The 18,880-nt window shown below is 38.6% G+C and overlaps 2 protein-coding genes across 6 annotated transcripts; both read left to right on the top strand.

Annotated features, from left to right (window-relative positions):
- Positions 1-9,570: 9,570 nt before the first annotated feature.
- LOC121970237 lies at positions 9,571-13,688 on the top strand. Of its 5 annotated transcripts, none has more exons than XM_042520833.1 (4): positions 9,571-9,725; positions 9,955-10,608; positions 10,674-10,752; positions 13,365-13,688. In XM_042520833.1, exons 2-3 carry the CDS (start codon positions 10,274-10,276, stop codon positions 10,732-10,734), a joined length of 396 nt encoding a protein of 131 aa, XP_042376767.1. In that variant the 5' UTR covers positions 9,571-9,725; positions 9,955-10,273; the 3' UTR covers positions 10,735-10,752; positions 13,365-13,688. The 5 variants fall into 5 exon arrangements, with proteins under 5 accessions (XP_042376767.1, XP_042376759.1, XP_042376776.1 ...); XM_042520825.1 differs by having other exon boundaries at positions 13,346-13,688; XM_042520842.1 differs by lacking the exon at positions 13,365-13,688 and adding an exon at positions 12,392-12,564.
- A 763-nt stretch (positions 13,689-14,451) lies between these two features.
- On the top strand, positions 14,452-18,152 carry LOC121970227. The gene is made up of 7 exons (XM_042520795.1): positions 14,452-14,708; positions 15,989-16,174; positions 16,823-16,946; positions 17,053-17,180; positions 17,370-17,432; positions 17,515-17,583; positions 17,684-18,152. The coding sequence occupies exons 2-7, from the start codon at positions 15,989-15,991 to the stop codon at positions 17,756-17,758; spliced, it is 645 nt and encodes a 214-aa protein (XP_042376729.1). The 5' UTR covers positions 14,452-14,708; the 3' UTR covers positions 17,759-18,152.
- The last annotated feature ends 728 nt before the right edge of the window (positions 18,153-18,880 follow it).

The raw sequence follows: 18,880 nt of genomic DNA, 5'->3' as shown, positions 1-18,880 counted from the left end.
GCGAAAAACTTTCTAAAGCATTCTGATCGGTCTAGGGACCGATCAGCCCAGGGCCTGATCGGTCCCCAGACCGATCAGAAGGGTCCTGGACCGATCAGGGTGGAGCCTGATCGGTCCACGTTCGACCGTTGAGTCACAACGGGTCGCTCCGTCTTCTCCGCTGGCTTCTGTCTTCGCTGTGCAGGTTCGCAGGTTATAAAAGGAGATCAAGGCTTTGGTGCTAACTCTCCTTTTTCCTTCTTCCTGTCCCTAAGTGCTGCTGTGCTTGAGCTTTGTTGAGCTTCTCCAAAGCTTCGCGTGAGCTTCCGGCTGGATCATCTGCTGTTGTAGGCGCTTGGAGCTGTTGCTTCTTCCAGTCGACGAGAAGGCAAGATTGTTTTTACACTTGTATTGTCTTCTGCTTTCTTGTATTTCTTGTACATTCATCTTGCTGTTGCAAGAGTATTGTGGCGAGGTTTCTTCACCCATAAGGAGTTATTTTTAACCGGTTTTCCGGGGACTCATCCACTGACGGATTGACTGGACTCGTCCACCTTACGGACACGCCGAGGAGTAGGAGCCCTAATCTCCGAACCTCGTTACATCGGTTTGTTTGAGGTTTGTCTTCTTTTCCTTCGTTTCTACGTGTTATTCTCCGCTGCGCTAACCTAGTTTGTAGAAACGCGACGATTTGGTGTCGGCTATTCACACCCCCCCTCTCTAGCCTCCGTACGAAGGATCCTAACAAGCTCCTCCCCAGCACTCTCTAAGCTCCTCACCGCCAGTTCTTGAAGGTTCTTGGAGGTTCATCCAAGTCAAGAGGCGAGTTGCAACGAGAAGAAGAAGAAGCTAAGGTTTTTACTGCATCTCTTGTAAGCTTTTGCTTATTCTTTACTACCCTTTCTTCTACTTGTATTGAGAGTCTTGTAGGGCTTCTCCGCCTTCGGTAGTTACCGAAAAGGAGTGTTTATTAGTGGAGGTGTGTATGTGTGCGTGGATTCTCGGACTAGTCACCTCTTGTGAGGTGGATACCAAGTAAAATCCTATTGTTAGCATTGTTGTAGTTTGTTTCTTTGTATTCCGCTGCGCATCACTTTGAAGAAACAAGCAACGAAGCACGACGAGCACACGCGAAGCTATACTTTTGGTCCTAACAAGTGGTATCAGAGCAAGGTTGCTCTTCACCGGAATCACCGCCGGAAGGGGCAAACATAACAAGCAAAGCTAGAGGGTGAAGAAGTTGGAGCAAATTCATCAAAGTCAAAGAATTCAAGAAGCTCAACTTCAAGATGCAATTCCAAGATGGACTTGGATTTGATACAAGGGTGGCTCCACCATACACATCCACAAGCTTCGATTCTTGGAGATCAAGAATTGAAAATTTCTTGATGATGGAGATAGAGCAATGGTTTGCTCTAATGGAAGGTTTTAAGGCTCCAAGGAATTCAAAGGGCAAAGTTCTCAAAAGGAGCAAATGGAGCCAAGAACAAATCCAAAGATGTGAGGCCAATGACAAAGTGACCAAGCTTTTGGTCAATCTATTGCCGAGCAACATCTTGGAGAAAATTGGAGAAGTTGAAGATGCCAAAGAGCTATGGAGCAAATTGGAAAAGGCTCATGAGATCCCCTCCACTGTACCTAACCAAGAAGAATCCAAAGAGGGTGACTCATTGGAGCAAGATCAAGAGGAGGACTCCGAAGTTGAGAGATGCTCAACTTCCGAAGAAGAGGAAATCCAAGAAGCTTCATTCTCAAGGGAGTGTAATCAAAAGAGCAAGGAAGGAGCATATTCCTTGTTTCATGTACAAGAGGATGAAGAAGAAGGTGAAGCCTCCACCTCTAGGATTGAGGGGGAGCAACTCTTGGTGACACCGGATCAAGAAGAAGGAGAATCCTCCACATCCGGGTCAAGAGAAGAAGAGGATGAAGAAGCTTCCACCTCCACAAGTCAAGATAAATCAATTGGAGGGAAATCGATTTCGGATCAAGAGGAAGCCTCTACATTCATATCAAATGGAGGAGCAAGTGTCACCCCTACACAAGAAGGTATAAATAGTTCAATTAATAATAAGAATCATATTATATGTTTTGAATGTAGGGAACATGGGCACTACAAAAGCAAGTGCCCTAAATTGGCCAAGAAGAAGGGCCAAGTGACACCTAAGGGCAAGGAGAAGCCAAAGGAGACCATCCCGGAACAAAGAAGAGCAAGGAGCACATTGTGTGCTTCTCTTGCAATCAAAAGGGGCATTACCGAGTCAACGCCCTAAGGGGAAGAAGATGGTCAAGGCTCAAGGAGGAAGCTCAAGTCAAGGGGAGCCTCTAAGGTAAAAGGAAGGTAACTTTTATTGAGCCTACCCTTTACACTATGGTAAAAAGCATGCTAGTTCTAACTTATATCATTTTAATGCTATTTACCATAAGAATAGAGAGCATGATAAAATTAAGGAAAATAATGTAGCTTACCATGCTAAAACTACCACACCTAGGATTAGGAAGGTAGATAAAAATCTAGGCAATCACACTAAGGACCTTAGCTACAAGCCTAGAAATAAAAATGCTCATAAATTTAATGGAAAACCAAAAACTAAGGACTTAGTGATAGAAAATCAAGTCTTGAGGTCAAGGCTTGATAAAATGGAAAAGACCCTAAAAAGGATGGAAAATATCCTAAAAGGGCAAAATGAGCATAGCCTAGGTCTAGGAGCACAAAGGTCATCTAATGGCCATAGGGGTTTGGGATACAAACCAAAGGCTAAGAAGGATGTAATCTCTTACCATAGGGTTCCATATAGTCATGGAACCAACCCTAGGTCTAGTGGTCAAGCCAAAAATACAAGGGAAGTTATCTCTAAGAGTATTTTTACAACAAATGTGACTAAGACTTCTAAGAAGTCTAAGAAAGTCACAAAGAAAGTTACAAGGGAAGCAATCCCTAGACTTGACCTAGAAAAAGTGACCAAGACTTCTAAGAAGTCAAACAAGGTCACTAGGAAGGTATCTAGGGAAGTTATCCCTAGTGAATACCTAGAGCATCCAAGGAGCACCAATAGGTTTTGGGTTCCTAGGAGCATTTTCTCTATCCCATAGATGGGTTAGAGAGTGTCAACTCTGAGAAGAAGGGTAGTTAACCCAACTTTGAAGAAATTGACACTCAAGGAACATTTTCAAGGTTTTTGTTAACATTTGAAAATGAAATAGATTTATTGTTACTCTTGGAAAGAGTAAAATGTGCTATAAAGGAAGAAATTTGAGATGACTTTAAATGGCACAAGAAATCAAGTGTTAAGAAATACCAAATTGGGACTTTGGTATTGTCTTAGGAATTTAAGGCAAATCTAAGCCTTAATTTAAAGTGATTACTCTTATAGGAAAATGAAATATGCCAACATTTGAGGAATGTTTTAAATTTTTAATTGGCATAATTAATTCAAGATATTAAAGAAATGTCAAGTTGGGTTTTGGCATTTTCTTAAGGAAATTGGGCAATCTAGGGTTTATGCTTTAGGATTAGCTAAGGGTTAAGGATACTTAGATAGATAATCTAGGTATATTTTAATTATGCTAAATCTTGCCATGTTTGGTTGCCCATTATATGCCATAACATCATGTTTTATTTGTGCATTCATGACTTATTATGAAAAACTCAAAAATACCATGTCATGACATACATACATCATGTAGTTATAGGAAATTTTCTTCTGAAGATTATTTCTTTTTGATGTATGCCATAACATTATCATGCATTATGTTATTTCCTTAAAATTAAGGACAAATGGCAGTTATCATCAAGTGATATACCAAATGACATCCTAGGTGGATGGTCAATATCTACAAGATGCCTAGATAAATATGCATGAACCCTATGTTAGGGCAAAACCAAAATTAGCATCTCACAAAGACCTATAAGATGACTTGTATGTGTTTTATGCACAATAGATACAAGTGAGATGTTAGGAAGACGAACAAAACTCAACATGCTGAGTTAGTGCATTTCCTTGAGTTTTAAGTTCATCAAAACACATAGTTATGTGTTTTCCCATCATTGGGAAAGCTAATGTACAAGTCATGTGCATTAAGCCCAAGGAACATAGTGGGATATTGGTTTTGAAAATATTTTTAAAATGCTTTTGGAAAACCTTGGTGAAGGCTATCTTTTGATAGTAATCATCATTGAATAGTTAAACACAAACTTGAAGAAAACACTAAAGTTTTTGCAAGTTTTCAAGTTTGTGTCAATCTTTGAAAATATGAAGTATTTTCTTAGAAAACTATTTTTCCATGATAAAGTATACCCTAAATAATGTCTACACAAATTTTTACGATTTTTGGAATTTTGTAGATTTTTCTAGGGGTTTCTGAAATTCACTGAAAGTGAATTTCAGAAATATCAGGGCTTCAATCGATCACCCGATCGATTGGAGTGCCTCAATCGATCAGTGGATCGATTGAGAAGGCAATTTCCGCGAGCAGAAGCTCACTGGATCGATCAGTCGATCGATCCAGGAAGCTTGAATCGATCAGTGAATCGATTCAGCATGGTCCAATCGATTGGAACCCAACTCCAATCGATCCAAGTTGCTGATTTTGGCTGGGAAAGCCTAATTTCAGCACTTTTGAACCATGTTTAGTCTAGGGAACCTTTTCAAACCCTCTAAATACATTTGTATACATAAAAAGGGTGTTTTCATGTTGAAAACAAGGATGGATTGGCTAAGTGAGACTAAGAAGAAGTTTAGGCTGAGGTTGTTTCAAATTTTGAATATTTGAATCTCGAAACTTCTAATTTTGGGTTTCCTAAAGGTTTAGGGATTCCAAGTCATTGTTGGTGCAATGACAGAAGTTACCACTATGTCTTTAGGGGGAGTTACTCACTAAGGGCATGAAACCTATTTTTCATGAACCTTGGAAGGTGGTTAACCTTCTTTTAAAAATATGCTCAAGGTTGAGCGTTGGAACTTTAATGGGGAGTGCATATCCTCATTGTTCAAGTGGTTACAAGTTGTGACACGTTCAAAATGCTCAAGGATGGGCATTTGACTACATTGGGAAGAATGCAGATTTTAGGATAAATGAAGGGTATGAGACCTTCTTTATCGTGTTGATCACAACAAGTGAAGTTGTGAACAACGATGAGCAACTCTTTAGGGGGAGAGTCTCAAAGGGAAGAGTTATTCAATAAGTTAAGTTGTTGATGTGTGCCCATAGATGGGGGCATGTTTGTGATGTGTGCCAATAGGGGGAGAATGTATGGTTAAGTTAGGTCTTCATTACCTAAAGGGGGAGTTTACCCTCTAGAAAAGGAGGAGAATGAAGGAAACCATCATTCATATATTGGCATGAAGGGAGTTGAGGCTATGGAATTAGTCTAATTTCCTAACTCAACATGTGGTATTGTCAAACATCAAAAAAGGGGAGATTGTTGGTGCAATATCCGTCAGGTCAAGGTTGACCTAGTTGACCAAGCTTGAGTCTTGGTCATGGTTTCGATGTTTGACAATACAGGTAGACACATGGACAATGTAGGTGCAGTTGTCTATGTGGGAAGAGTCTGATCAGGGACTGATAAGTGTGGATGAAGAAGAGTCAAGTAGGTTAAAGTTGACTGGATACTTGACGAGGAAAGTCTTAGTGAGTGAAGCTAGGTGAAAGTCCTGGTGAGTGAAGCCAGGCAGTTGGAAAGTCCTAGTGAGTGAAGCTAGGCAGTATGAAAGTCCTGGTGAGTGAAGCCAGGCAGAAGAGAAAGTCCTAGTGAGTGAAGCTAGGCAGTATGAAAGTCCTGGTGAGTGAAGCCAGGCAAGGGAAATCCAGATGGGTCAAGGTTGACCAGACATTTGGTGAAAAGTCCAAGTAGATCAAAGGGATTGATCGGATACTTGGCACAAGGGAAAAAAGTCCAAGTGGGTTAAAGAGATTGACCAGACACTTGGTGAGAGAGTCCTAGCTGGTCAAGGGTGACCGGATGCTAGGTTTTATGTACCAACAAGTCATGGTTGACCGGATGTTGGTTTAGGAGGCTTGGGACTTACTTTTGGGTAAAAACCAAGAGCTGAATCAATCAGTGGATTGATCAGTGGATCGATCAGTGGATCGATCCAGGCTTTTCCCAGTGAACAGAAAGCCTCTGGATCGATCAGTGGATCGATCCAGGCCTCCGGATCGATCAGTGGATCGATCCAGGCTTTTCCCAACGAACAGAAAGCCTCCGGATCGATCAGTGGATCGATCCAGAGGTCTCAATCGATCAGGGGATCGATTGGGACGCTGCTGCTTCGCGCGATAAGCGCTGGATCGATCCAGACATTTTTTCAGAGCACAGAGGCGCTCTGGATCGATCCGTGGATCGATCCAAAGCCTCCCCAATCGATTGGGAGCAATCCAATCGATTGAGATTCGACCGTTGGCGTCGTTTATAGCTGTTGGCGTGCGATTCCTTCAGTAGAACTTCACCGATTCATTCCAGATTCATCACAGCTCCTCCCCAGCACTCTCTAAGCTCCTCACCGCCAGTTCTTAAAGGTTCTTGGAGGTTCATCCAAGTCAAGAGGCGAGTTGCAACGAGAAGAAGAAGAAGCTAGGGTTTTTACTACATCTCTTGTAAGCTTTTGCTTATTCTTTACTACCCTTTCTTCTACTTGTATTGAGAGTCTTGTAGGGCTTCTCCGCCTTCGGTAGTTACCGAAAAGGAGTGTTTATTAGTGGAGATGTGTGTGTGCGTGGATCCTTGGACTAGTCACCTCTTGTGAGGTGGATACCAAGTAAAATCCTATTGTTAGCATTGTTGTAGTTTGTTTCTTTGTATTCCGCTGTGCATCACTTTGAAGAAACAAGAAATGAAGCACGACGAGCACACGCGAAGCTATTCACCCCCCCTCTAGCTACTTTTCAGTCCTAACAAAGGGCACGTATATCATCACCATCTTTGACCTCCATACAATAATAATGGATGACTACATTTGACATACAAGACAATCTATATATTATATCAGATATAATATCATCTGATCGAAGCTCCAATTTCTGGCTTATTGACTCAACAAGGTCACTATACTCAAAGTTCTCTTGCAAAAACACTACCCGATGCAGCCCTTCCTTCATAATCTGCACCGTGCTCACCCTCAACGATCCTACCTCCATAGCTAATAAGGACTTTTATTCTTGAAGTCATTCTACAATAAATAAGTAATGGTACACCAAATTTTAAATAAACTATAATTTGTAAACATAAAGAAATTCTCAACAAACAAAATATCATAACATGTTTTTTTTAATTAAACTAATGAAATACATTATTTTTTATTTTCACATATCTTAAATTAATATTTTTCATTAGTTCTTAAATTAATATTTTTCATTAGTTTAAAATTCAAATTTATTGTCAAGTTATCTTATTTTAAACGCATCAAAATTTTATTTAATAATAAACTAAATGTACTAAATACATTATGCTTAATAATACTTTAAAAAAAGCAAAAACCTATACAACCAAATTACTAACGAGTTATAATACAAATCTAACATAAAAACTACATAGGATACAAACACTATATATTTTCACTACATTGTTTAATATGTTTTTTCTTAGCTTTATGGATGTTCTTGAACAAGACTTTTTTGAAAGGCAATAATTTTCTTGATCAAGATTATTTTAAATCTGATTCAACTGAGATTATTTGATAGATCCTGAGAAGTTTCCTAATTTTGAACCATTTATATGTTAAGAAAGAGGCATTCGTCCAAGGTAAAATAACATTTGTTTATTGCACAGCTTGTTTTAATTGAGTTATAAGGGAAACGTTATTTCGATATGAATATAATTTTTTTTATAACTTATGATTTTCTGGTTGTTTTTTTTTTGCTAAATTTTAATATAACAAGAAGCTCATGATCACAATTATCATGTTCGTCTCATCTTTTTTTTTTTTTCGTTTTGTTTTTATTGTCATATGCATTTAGTAAATACTTTTGATCTTGTTATAGGAAGCCAAAAAGGAAAAGTAAGAACGAACAGAAAATTATAAAGAATTTATAATAAAAGATTATAAAATAAAACAAAAAAATGAAAATAAAAGAAGACTTATAAAATTATTAGCATCTTTGCATAACTGATTAGCACAATTTATGGAACTAACTATTCAACAGAAAAACGATCATACCAGTTATGGAAACAAAGTTGCTCAATCGTTAACAGACCGTAGAATTAATCAAGACATGAACCAAGTTCTCCTCACTAAAATTGCTACATCGTTATACCCTCTAAGCTAGGTTTATAAGGGTCGTGCCTCTGCATAGCGAAAAATAGCAACAATTATTGAGAACTCATCTGCTTACGGATATTGCACATGAAACAACCTTACGGATATTGCACATGAAGCAACTCATCTTTAATCTACTTGTAGAAATGCTCTTGAGATAAAAAAAAATACCTGTTTTATCACAATTTTGCTCTTCCTAGCTCGTTCGCAGCCTCAATTGCTTTGAAAGCTTTCGCTTCAGAGCCTCGCTTCACATTTATATAGAGAATTGATGCGCTGCGGCCTGCGTATGTTAATTAGTCACTGTTGCTCAATTAATCAATCTGTTCTGCCCATTTGATTCCTGCTCATTTAATCAATCAGTAGGATTCCCGTGACATGTCAGCGTGATTTCTTCCCGTGACATGTCAGCGTGATTTCTACTCGCTGTATGTCAGCGAAATTTTCGTGATTAAGATTCCATTTGATTTCGTTTTGCATGGAGCCGCGTCATGCAAATGAAACTTTAGCTTTGTAATAGGTCCATAGCACATGCGGCACAATATAAAATTAATAATTATAATTTTTTTTAAAATAAAACTTAAGCAAATGAAAAAAGAAACAAGTTGTACAAAAAATAAAAAAAAGTTACCGGGATTTAAATCCCGGTAATTCATTCATATCCGGGATTTAAATCCCGGAATATAAGAAAATAAATTTAAAAAAATAAGAACCGAGATTTAAATCCCGGATATGAAGTCCTCTCACCTAGATTTGTAAAAAGTTTTAATTTTACCTATTTTTGTAATAACTTTACTGTTTATGCCTATTTTAAAAATTTTCCCCTTATCTTGGACGAGTGGGAGATGTAGGAAATGGGAAAGTGGGAAACGTGAAAACATGACCCACATTCCCCACTACTCATAATGTAAAAGTCTATTATGACCCTGGGCTATTTCCCTATATAAAGGGGAGCGTCCAAGGATCATTCAAGGAAGAAAACAAACGAACGAAGAAGAAAACGAAGACAACGAGAGTTAGAGAAGGACATCTGAGGAGGTGAGATTTGGTTCGTGGAATCGTGGAGGACTTTTCGATCCTGTGATCGCTCTTCCGACAGCGAATTTCACCATTGTCGATTACGGATCTACGGAAGATCGCTATAAATTTTTACTACTTTAATTTATCATCTTTCATACATTTAGAATAATCAATATGAATATATTCATCTTTTAGCACCATTCTATTCAAAGGGAGGGTGGAATGCAACATTCAGTGGATTCCACTTCAGAAAAGCAAATGCCGTACCATTCCTTTCGTCTCATTGTTCTTTGCCAAGGCTCTCTAGTTTATCTGACAACAATATAAAATAATGGAATCCACGAGATGCATTAGCCACGATAGAGCTGGCTGGGCTTCTTTTCATCCTGTTCGAGACTGATGGCTTCTTGCATTGGCAACCTGCAACCATCCTTACTTGCAAGCAGCAACAGAAAGAAAGATGGATGCTGGGTAAGCGAGTTCAGAGACTAAACCTGATTATTATGTTATCTGCATGGAATTCTTTACAAAACTGATAAAAAAAATCCCTGAAAAAATGTCTTGGAAGATATGTAATGAAATTCTGCAGTTTTCCGCCATTTACAATTTTACATGCATAACTTTTTTTTTGGGGGGAAAGTATATATTCTAATCTTTGTTTTCTGTTATCTAATTTCCATAGATTTTCTCTTTAACTTAGGGAGAAACTACCAGACGAAGTCCGAGCTAGAGGATGAATAAGAACCAAAGTAGAGCATTATAGTGCAACCTCACTCATGGAGTTGTGGTTAAAAGGTGCTTCTTTTGCTCCTAAAGTGAGTGCCAGCCACACCACAGGGAGAGTGGCAACAAAAAGCCAGCAGCAGCCATCCATCATCCCTGGCACTGGCATGCACCTACCAACTTTTTGACATGACACCGTCTCCTTCCTCGCTCTTCCCTTTCCCTCCTACCTTTTACAGTCCACCGCTTGTCTTCTTCCCTCCTCTTCCCTGCAACCCGACCTTCACACAAACGCCATGATCCTGTCGACTTCAGGAGAAGACAGTGAGAGCACCTCCTCGCTGTGCTCCTGCTACGCACCCATCACGCTGCACAACGGCAAGAGCAGTGAGGGGAGGGAGGGCAACAGGGCCACCGCCCGTGTCAACGGCCATGGCGCTGATCCTGTCGACCAACAGCTGCCCCCTCCTCCTCCTCCTCTTCCTTCTCCTTTGAAGAGCAACCTTAAGAAGCCAATCAGGGAGGAAGAGCAGCGGCCGCAACAGGTGATGGTGAGGGATGGAAGAAGGAAAGTTAGCTGGCCTGATGCCCATGGCAGAGACCTTGCTCATGTCCAAGTGTTCCATTCAAGGTCAGCTCTTTTGTTTAAGAACATTACAAATATATTTATTTAATGTTTTGCTTTGCAATACGCAGTGCGCCGGAGGAAGGGGAATTTGCAGTGGCAGGGAAATCTTGCATTTGCAATATTCAATGATGGAGGTTATCCAAAGAGGTATTCTTCTGAAAACTCTCGCTGCAACTTCTTTTTGGCTATATTCACTGGTTTTAACACTCGGCAAAGCAAGTGTTTCATGTTTGAGTTTCTTAATTTGGTCTTGTTGTTATCATTTGAAGCAGAGTGTTGGTCATTGGATGAATTGCAGCACTTAGTACTTATTTGAAGGGGAATTTGCTGAGGGTTTTTATATAATGACACATTCAATACTAATATCAAAGTTGTTTGTCTTCTTATACTGAATTGCAGCACTTAGTACAATGAAACTATGACACCTTACTTAATCTCACTGTGAAACCTACTTGCTATGCCAATACATTGCAAAATCATACTATGACACCTCAACAAAAGAGTGGCACCTACTATAATCAAAATATTACACATACGACAACAAAATGGGGCACCCACCTACTGTGACATTAAGTAACCAAATTGAATTGTGGGACCTCAATGAAACTGTGACACCTACTGTAATTGTGAACCAACTATAATTAAATTGTATCACTTAGCATAACCAAACTGTATTGCATATTATAGTCAACATGGGACATCTATCTAATGTGCCAATATACAACAAAACTAAACTTTGGCATCTTGATCAAACCATGATGGCTGAATTGCAGAATGATTAAACTGCGAAAGCTACTATATCAAACTGCAACACCTATTTATTGTGTCAAAATGCAGCTAAACCAAACTGTGACGTTATATGAACCTTTTCATCACATCTTTAGTGAAGAGGATCTTCATATAAGTTTTATCCTCTCTAAACCTATTGGTAGCACCAATTTGTATACTTTAATTAGAAACTATATATCCTTTCCTCAGGGAAGTGCCATAGGCGGACTCTAGGGAATATACCGTCTTCTGACCTACCTTATTAAGATCTCTGGCATTTGGATCTTCATCTAACTGTCGTAGCTGATTCTGAGTATCATAAACTAAGATCGGCTAAAACTAGTCTGTTGTTTTTTTTACACTGCTTTCTGTATATTCATCTGGAGATTTTGGTCAAGTTTTCATGTAAGAATAAGAACAATGTACTGAAGGTATATGGGTCACACTTCCTTCCCAAGGGAATGTTGCCCTCAACTTTATACAACAACAACGCCATTTGACTTGTAATTTGGTTGTTTTTCTCTTGTTTCAACTCATTTCATGATATTTCATGATACTAACTAGTCATATTACAAAACCAACAAGGAGATGTGATCTATAACTCTCATCTTGATCTTTCTCTATTAGCTTAGGAGTAGTAATATCATATCCTTTTGCTCTTAATGAATTAACAGCATATCCACTATAGGTTTTTATAGTTACTCAGTGTGTTGAAAAATAGATAGCTGCTCCTTTTGTTTGATATGAAGATGCGCATCCTTTTATGTTGTTATTGGTTATTAAATAGCCGTATATATCATAAAATCTGTTTGTGATGTGTGTGTGTTTTATTTTATTTTATTTTTTTTGTTGCAGTGTCTTGTTGTGATGCCAAGTCATATGGCTTTGTGCCCAAACTGTAAATTTTCATTATAAATTAAAATCATCTCCAAACATGAGTTTTAGAAATTCGTGAAATTATTTTTCTTAAGAATGATATTTCTTGAAACTTCAACTCGGATACCAAACCTTGTCTCAGTGATTATTGATCATGCTGCGGAAATCTGCAATTCAATTGGATATTGAGGAGGAGGTGTGATTTGATTTGCACACAAGAGAGCAAAAGTTAGGGGGCACCGGAGTTGTCCGGCAAAACTCCTTCGATGCTTATGTCAGTCTCAGTATGTGAAATGTGTGGAAGGGTCAAGAGAATAAAAAAAAAAAACTAGAAAGAGCGAGATCCCCTCAAATACCGACATAACTTGGTATTTATAGGTGTGGGATTGGGAGTTACTTGTGGAGATCGTGCCTACAATTTCTTAAAATTGTTCACCGTTCCAGCCAGCATTAATTATGGCAGCTTTCATTAATGTCGATAATTCAGCTGTTACTGACCACTGACTGCAGAGATGATGATTGGGAGAATCATGGCTCATGTCTACTTGCAGCCAATAACCATGCAAGTGATCGTAAAAACTTGAAAGGAAGAGCTTAGAAAGCTCAGAGTAGGGAGCTTTGGAAGTTCAGATTAGGGAGCTCGGGGAGCTTAGAGTAAAGAGCTTAGGGAGCTCAGAGCCTTTGAAGGGGAGAGCTCAGGGACCTCAGAGTCTTGGGAGGTCGACATAAAGATGCCAATTTGTCGACCCAACTCGGGAGGTCAGTCCCTTAACTCGATGCTCTGGAATACGTAAGTGCGATAGATTGGTATGACCTGCTGACCTGAGGTATGATTGATACCAATTACATATAATTTTACATTGACACTCGACGTTCTCTAGCAAGCAAAGAGTTGGTTTGGATGAATGTTAGGGAGATTATGATGAGTCTTCCTCCTCGTTTGAGCATAAACTTTTAGCATGGCTGCATGAGGTAGATATCACTAGAATGACTTGAGGTCGTTTTCTTTCTGTACCAAAACTGAAAGTGTTTTTCATTAATTTATATCGAATTGTGGGCTAAGATTGTTTAAGCCCATACTTATTATTTCTTCAAGATTGCTGCTCTCTGGATAGGAGGTGGAAATAATCTCAAACTCTACACTTGGCAAAACAGCTAGCAGAAGCTTTGTCATGGTGAACTCCTTCATCAACCACCAGAAGATCATAACAGCAAATAAAGAGACAAATTAAGAAGCTTGTGCTGGTGTTTCTAGCTTGTTTACTTTTAAAGCCATGATTATCAGTTTTCACTTCGAGCAGGGAAAAGGAGCAGCTGAAAGAACTCGACTCTTGACTTGATAACTGGGGATTGATTGTAGAGGTGTTGATTGAACCATTTGTTGCTTGTAAATGATGTATGTAGTTGACAGGATCACTAATAAACATCTGATCTGCTCATGCTTTTGATGTGTTTTAGTTTTAGAATGATGATTTGGAAAACAATATTACTTGTAACAAAGGTGGTATGCTTCTACATCTTAAACTACGAAATAGGTATAATGGAATGAGACGTCCTCTAGCTTGATCAATCCACTTGGCATGATTGGCTTGTGCGATCGATTCAGCTTGCTCGACTTACTCAGAAGCTTGAAACTCCAAATTCTCTCATAAACCTTAAACCCTAAAATAGGATCATCAAGAGTAACGAAGAATGAGACTTCTTGGTAAATCTAAAGAGAGGGGGTTTGAGGTTATTTTAGGGATTAGGGCTACAGGGCGAAAACCCTGATTCATTGATTCCCAATCATTGTGAACATTTCTTCTGTCCAGACTCTGAACCCACAGGGAGGACATGTGGCGGGCTCCCCTCGCTCGACCCTTAAAATTGGAGTTTTGTGTCGGTACTGACACTGTCAATCTGCGCGTCTGATGAGTTTGATGGGCCCTCTGCGTCAAAGTTACCGCCGGCTCATTTTCCACCAAATTTGAACCGCTCCATCAAATATCATCCCCTATTTAATGTCCCATTAATAATTGAAGCCGACCGGACCATGATAATAATATCTGCACCACAATCGGCGCCACAAGTTCTTACCAGTTTGCAAAAGCAACCAGATGTGTTCTGATCGTGATCGAGAGGCGGGTCCCCGGCGTATGACCGAATGATGGTTTGAGGAGGGTATGCTGTTGGGCGCCGGTTGCAGGTGCCATTCCTGCTAACGTTACTTCTGCGGCAGTTGGCCGGAAGAATTTTATGCCTCGTCCTCTGCTCTGCTCTGCTCTGCTTTATCTCTCGTCTCTTCTCATCTGGTCCTAAACCCTAACCTCAGTAGCAATTATATCCATTCTCCAGGTGCAATTTGGCGATTTTTTTTCTTTTTTGAGAAAGAAAACACGGGGCTGCAGTTTCCGCTGACGCAGCATTTTCTGCGATTCTTCGGGTTCCTGTTATGTACTCTGCTGGATCGAGGCATTGGGGTGCGTTTCCGATTTCAAAATTGCTATTTGCCTTTTCAACTTCTTTCTTATCTACGGATTGGTATGGATCCATTTGATTCGACTTGGTTTCTTTCTTGGTATTTGGAATTGGATTCGATTTCTGGAATTGGTTATGATCTCAGATTTTTTGGATTTTGAGCGGAACTTCGGTGCATTTCCCCCTTCTTTCCAGGTGAAAAGAAGTAGCTTGAACCTTTATTCCTTTTGAAATTGCTACTTTTTTCCTCGAGAAAATGGTTTAGTAGAAGGTTTGTCCGATGCGTTAGTGTAATGGAATCCATTCCATCTGACCTTTTGATCTAGTCTCTGGTAGATTCTATGATTTCTGTCTCTACAACGTCAATTGATCCATGCTTTCATAGTAATGCACGATTTTTTTATAAAATTATTGTTGATATGGATTAAAAATATTAGTGTAACCTTGCTAGAAAAAAGTTACATTTTTTTTTATACAAAACTACGTAATTAATGCTAAAATTTATTTTTCCTCTTTTATTGTAGCTTTCCAATAGAATATCTGAAACTAAATGCATGCCTTCTCTTCTTAATCTTTGTGAAAAGATGAAAAACTTGATAATTTAGAATTGAAGTTTATTAGTGGATAAAATCAGATGAACCTCAAATTCTAGTTCTATCGCTTTCACAATTGGTTGGCACAATACGATCATCATGACTTCCATCAATAATTTTCTAAACTGGGGGACCTAAAAATTAAGCAATCTTTTTTTGTAATTTCTTCCAATTGTTTCACATCAACCAGCCTGTTTCAACCTGAAACGCTGGGTTACATTTAGTATTGAAGTCCCACCACAAGGCCCGCTTCTTGCATTTGCTGTCACCTCCCATAGCTGTCTGTCCTTGACTAACAAGTTGCAGTCGCAATCCATGTGGGTTACTGATTTTTTAGTGGGGGTCCCTTTACCTTACAACTTGTGTACCTGTTTCTAATTATCTTGGAGTAGATTGGATGGTCTACTCACTCGTATCATTCTTGCTCCCTTAGCCAGCCCTTTTACTGACTCTTGGTGCAACTTGCCAAAGCTTGTCCTGTGCACTAACAATGTAATGAGACCTTATGGTTGAAGGAATTATACAAGTTGGAAGTCTACCTTGTAATTGCAACCACATCCATTCCCTCTTTTGTATGATCATGTAATTATTATATTCAGTAAAGGCCATTTAGAAGTTGGATTAGTGTTAATTTCTTATATTCCATGGTTTATAAATAATTAAAAATAATGTTTTTTTGCCCTTTTCAGATGGAGGCTGAATTCTGCGCAGGTCATACACCTTGTTCATCTCAGGAAGAAAGTGGAGAAGAACTCTCAGTGCTTCCTAGACACACTAAAGTCATCATTACTGGTAACAATAGGACAAAATCAGTTTTGGTTGGGTTGCAAGGAGTTGTCAAGAAGGCTGTTGGACTTGGTGGTTGGCATTGGCTGGTAACACCCCCTTTTTTTTTAACACAGTAGATTCTGCTAGTCTGTGTAAAATTATTGTGTATCCGTGGAAGAATTTACTATTTCTGTGGATAAAATTTGTTTTAAACTGAATCTGACACTTAATATGCTAAGTTGGAAAACTCAGCTAGGCTACATCTGATTCAACTTGTCTGTCTTCTTTGAAATTTGCTGTTGAGAATTGCGTTCCCCAATTTGTTATTGTTTGTACTTTCCTTTGAAAGGAATGAGTACAATTATCATTCTTTTACATGAATGATCCACACTGAAAATCTCATCAAACAGGTATTGTTATTTTATTTGTACCCTGTAAAAATTTCTGTTTTATCTATATGGATAAGCAATCTAGAATTCATTCTACAAAATTTGTTGAATATTCTTGATATCATGATTTTTATGCAAGATGTTTAGCAATGCTTATAGATTTTTATAAGTGCCAGCAGATTGTAGTCCATGAAGAGCTTCAACAATCATTGACTATAAGATTAGTCATTTTGTCATATCAGATGCATGATTTATAGAAACTTAAAATTGCAGATTACTTGGTTGAATTCATTTATATCATTATTTCTTAAATATCAACCTTACATTAATGAACATGTGGTAAAAAACAATTGAATTTACAAACAGGTCCTGAAGAATGGGGTGGAAGTAAAGCTTCAGAGAAATGCTTTGAGTGTTCTAGAAACCCCAACTGGAGATGAGGATGAAGATGAAATAGTCTATGGTACTTTCTACAGCACCTCTGTCTGTGGTAAATTTTTTGCTTTCTTACAAACAATCCAGATAAAAATTGAAATCTGATTCCTAGTAGTATTCTTATTTCATCAGTATGTTCATGGACTATTATTTGTTCACAGCTGGTTCAGAATTCTACAAGTCAAGAAAGACAGGGGTTCCACATACCAGGTCATTGATATCTTGTGGAGAATTTAATGGCCTGAGTGGCTATGATAACACTCAATCCAATGGATTTAAGACTCAAACGGTAAGTTATGTTTTTCGCTGTATGTTGCACTTTCAATGACTGTTCTACTTGTAGGGCAACATTAATAATACAAAGTTATCTCACTGGAAAAAAAATAAAAAATAGGATTCATGCTCATGCATATATGATCTGGTAAGCACATATTATCGTATTTGAAACTTATGCTTACGCTTTGTAGATCATTAACAGAGAGTAAATTTGTCAAGACTTGGGACAACTACCTTGTGGAGATACTGGAGGCACTTCGATCTGGTAAGTCCGCGTTAATAATTTCCTGCTCAAAGAACTTCTGACAGATATTTGAAAACCCAAAACAAGTTTCAAAATGGTGCAGGTGAGTGGTAACCCAAACCCAACAAAGGAACAAATGGTTCATGGAGTGCAGTGCCATTTCCTCTCTCAGGTACTCATCAGTCTGCCTTAGTGTGATTGGTGTGCTCTTAGGTGTGGTTTAAATTTTTAACGTCTTATCCTATGGATTTACATAACGACCCATTTGCAAGAAGCAACTGGATGAGAAGCAGGTCATTGAGGGCTTTATTCATGCTGCAAAAAGGTTGAAGAGACTCCATTCCTAAGAATAGAGTGATTGCAAATCAATGTGGCTTTCAGTCAATGCAAAAAGAGTGAAAGAAGACTCTACTCTGTGTTGTATGCTTGTTGAGCTTAACATTTCGGAATCAAAGATCCGAACTATATCAAAGAAGATCGGAGAGGATTGAATGGGGGAATAATTAATGTTTTATATCGGACTTTCGAGGATTGAATATGTGGTTTCTCCAGTTCGATGCTCAATTAAACCTCGTGAATGAAGAATCTAGTGAACAACATGGTGTACTTTTGAGGAATATGTACATTTGAACAATCTAGCAAGGTCTGCAATGCTGTAAAAGAGTATCCTAAAAGAAATAATAAGATTCTCAATATGTGGTCGTACATTTGAGGAATATGTTTTTTTTTTGTTCATGTGTTTCTTTTGTGGATCTTTTGTTTTGTGCTTGTGTTCTTTTAGTTCATGGATATCGTAAAATGGGAATGATATTGTTATCGTTTGGAGCTTGTGCCTAAACTTGCTACTTTCATTGTTCGTCACAACCTTACTCAAGCTCACATATCCTAGAGATAATGACCAGAGAGGGAATTTCCCTATAAATCCTTAAAAAGGAGTATTTGGGATGATGCAATTGAGTTGCAAATCGATCTGAGAGAGGAGTGCATTTTTTTTTTTTTAATTTAAGTAAATAGAGGATAAGATTTTGAAATTCATAATTATCTTTCTACATTACTAATCCTGCTGAGATCGCTTTTAGCAGGTCGTAAGCGTGTTCGGTCGGCTCTTCTAGGTTGGATAATGGAAGGACTCTGATGATGACGACTTGGTAAAGGGTACTCGAAAGGATTAGAAGGGAGATCAAGACAGGGTAAGGAATTATAGTGCTGAACATGTCGAAAAGTGCACCAAAAAATAAGTTCCTTCTAGAAGATTCATGCGAAGAAAAATCATATGCTAAGTTTAATAAAGAGAGTATATACTTTTACTGTGTCCCCTTCACAATCCGGACAGCAATGTTTCTTTATATGCGGATCTTAACGTGATCAAGTGGTCGCGCATATATGGTATCCATGTTGGTTGCTACTCGGAAAACCTATAGGTTCCACTGTACAAAAATTTTGTACAAAGGTCTGAACCTTTTCCTAGC

Source organism: Zingiber officinale, chromosome 1B (assembly GCF_018446385.1).
Source record: "Zingiber officinale cultivar Zhangliang chromosome 1B, Zo_v1.1, whole genome shotgun sequence".
Lineage (NCBI taxonomy): Eukaryota > Viridiplantae > Streptophyta > Magnoliopsida > Zingiberales > Zingiberaceae > Zingiber > Zingiber officinale.
Note: the sequence above shows the minus strand (reverse complement) of the source record. Positions and strands in the feature narration are given on the sequence as shown.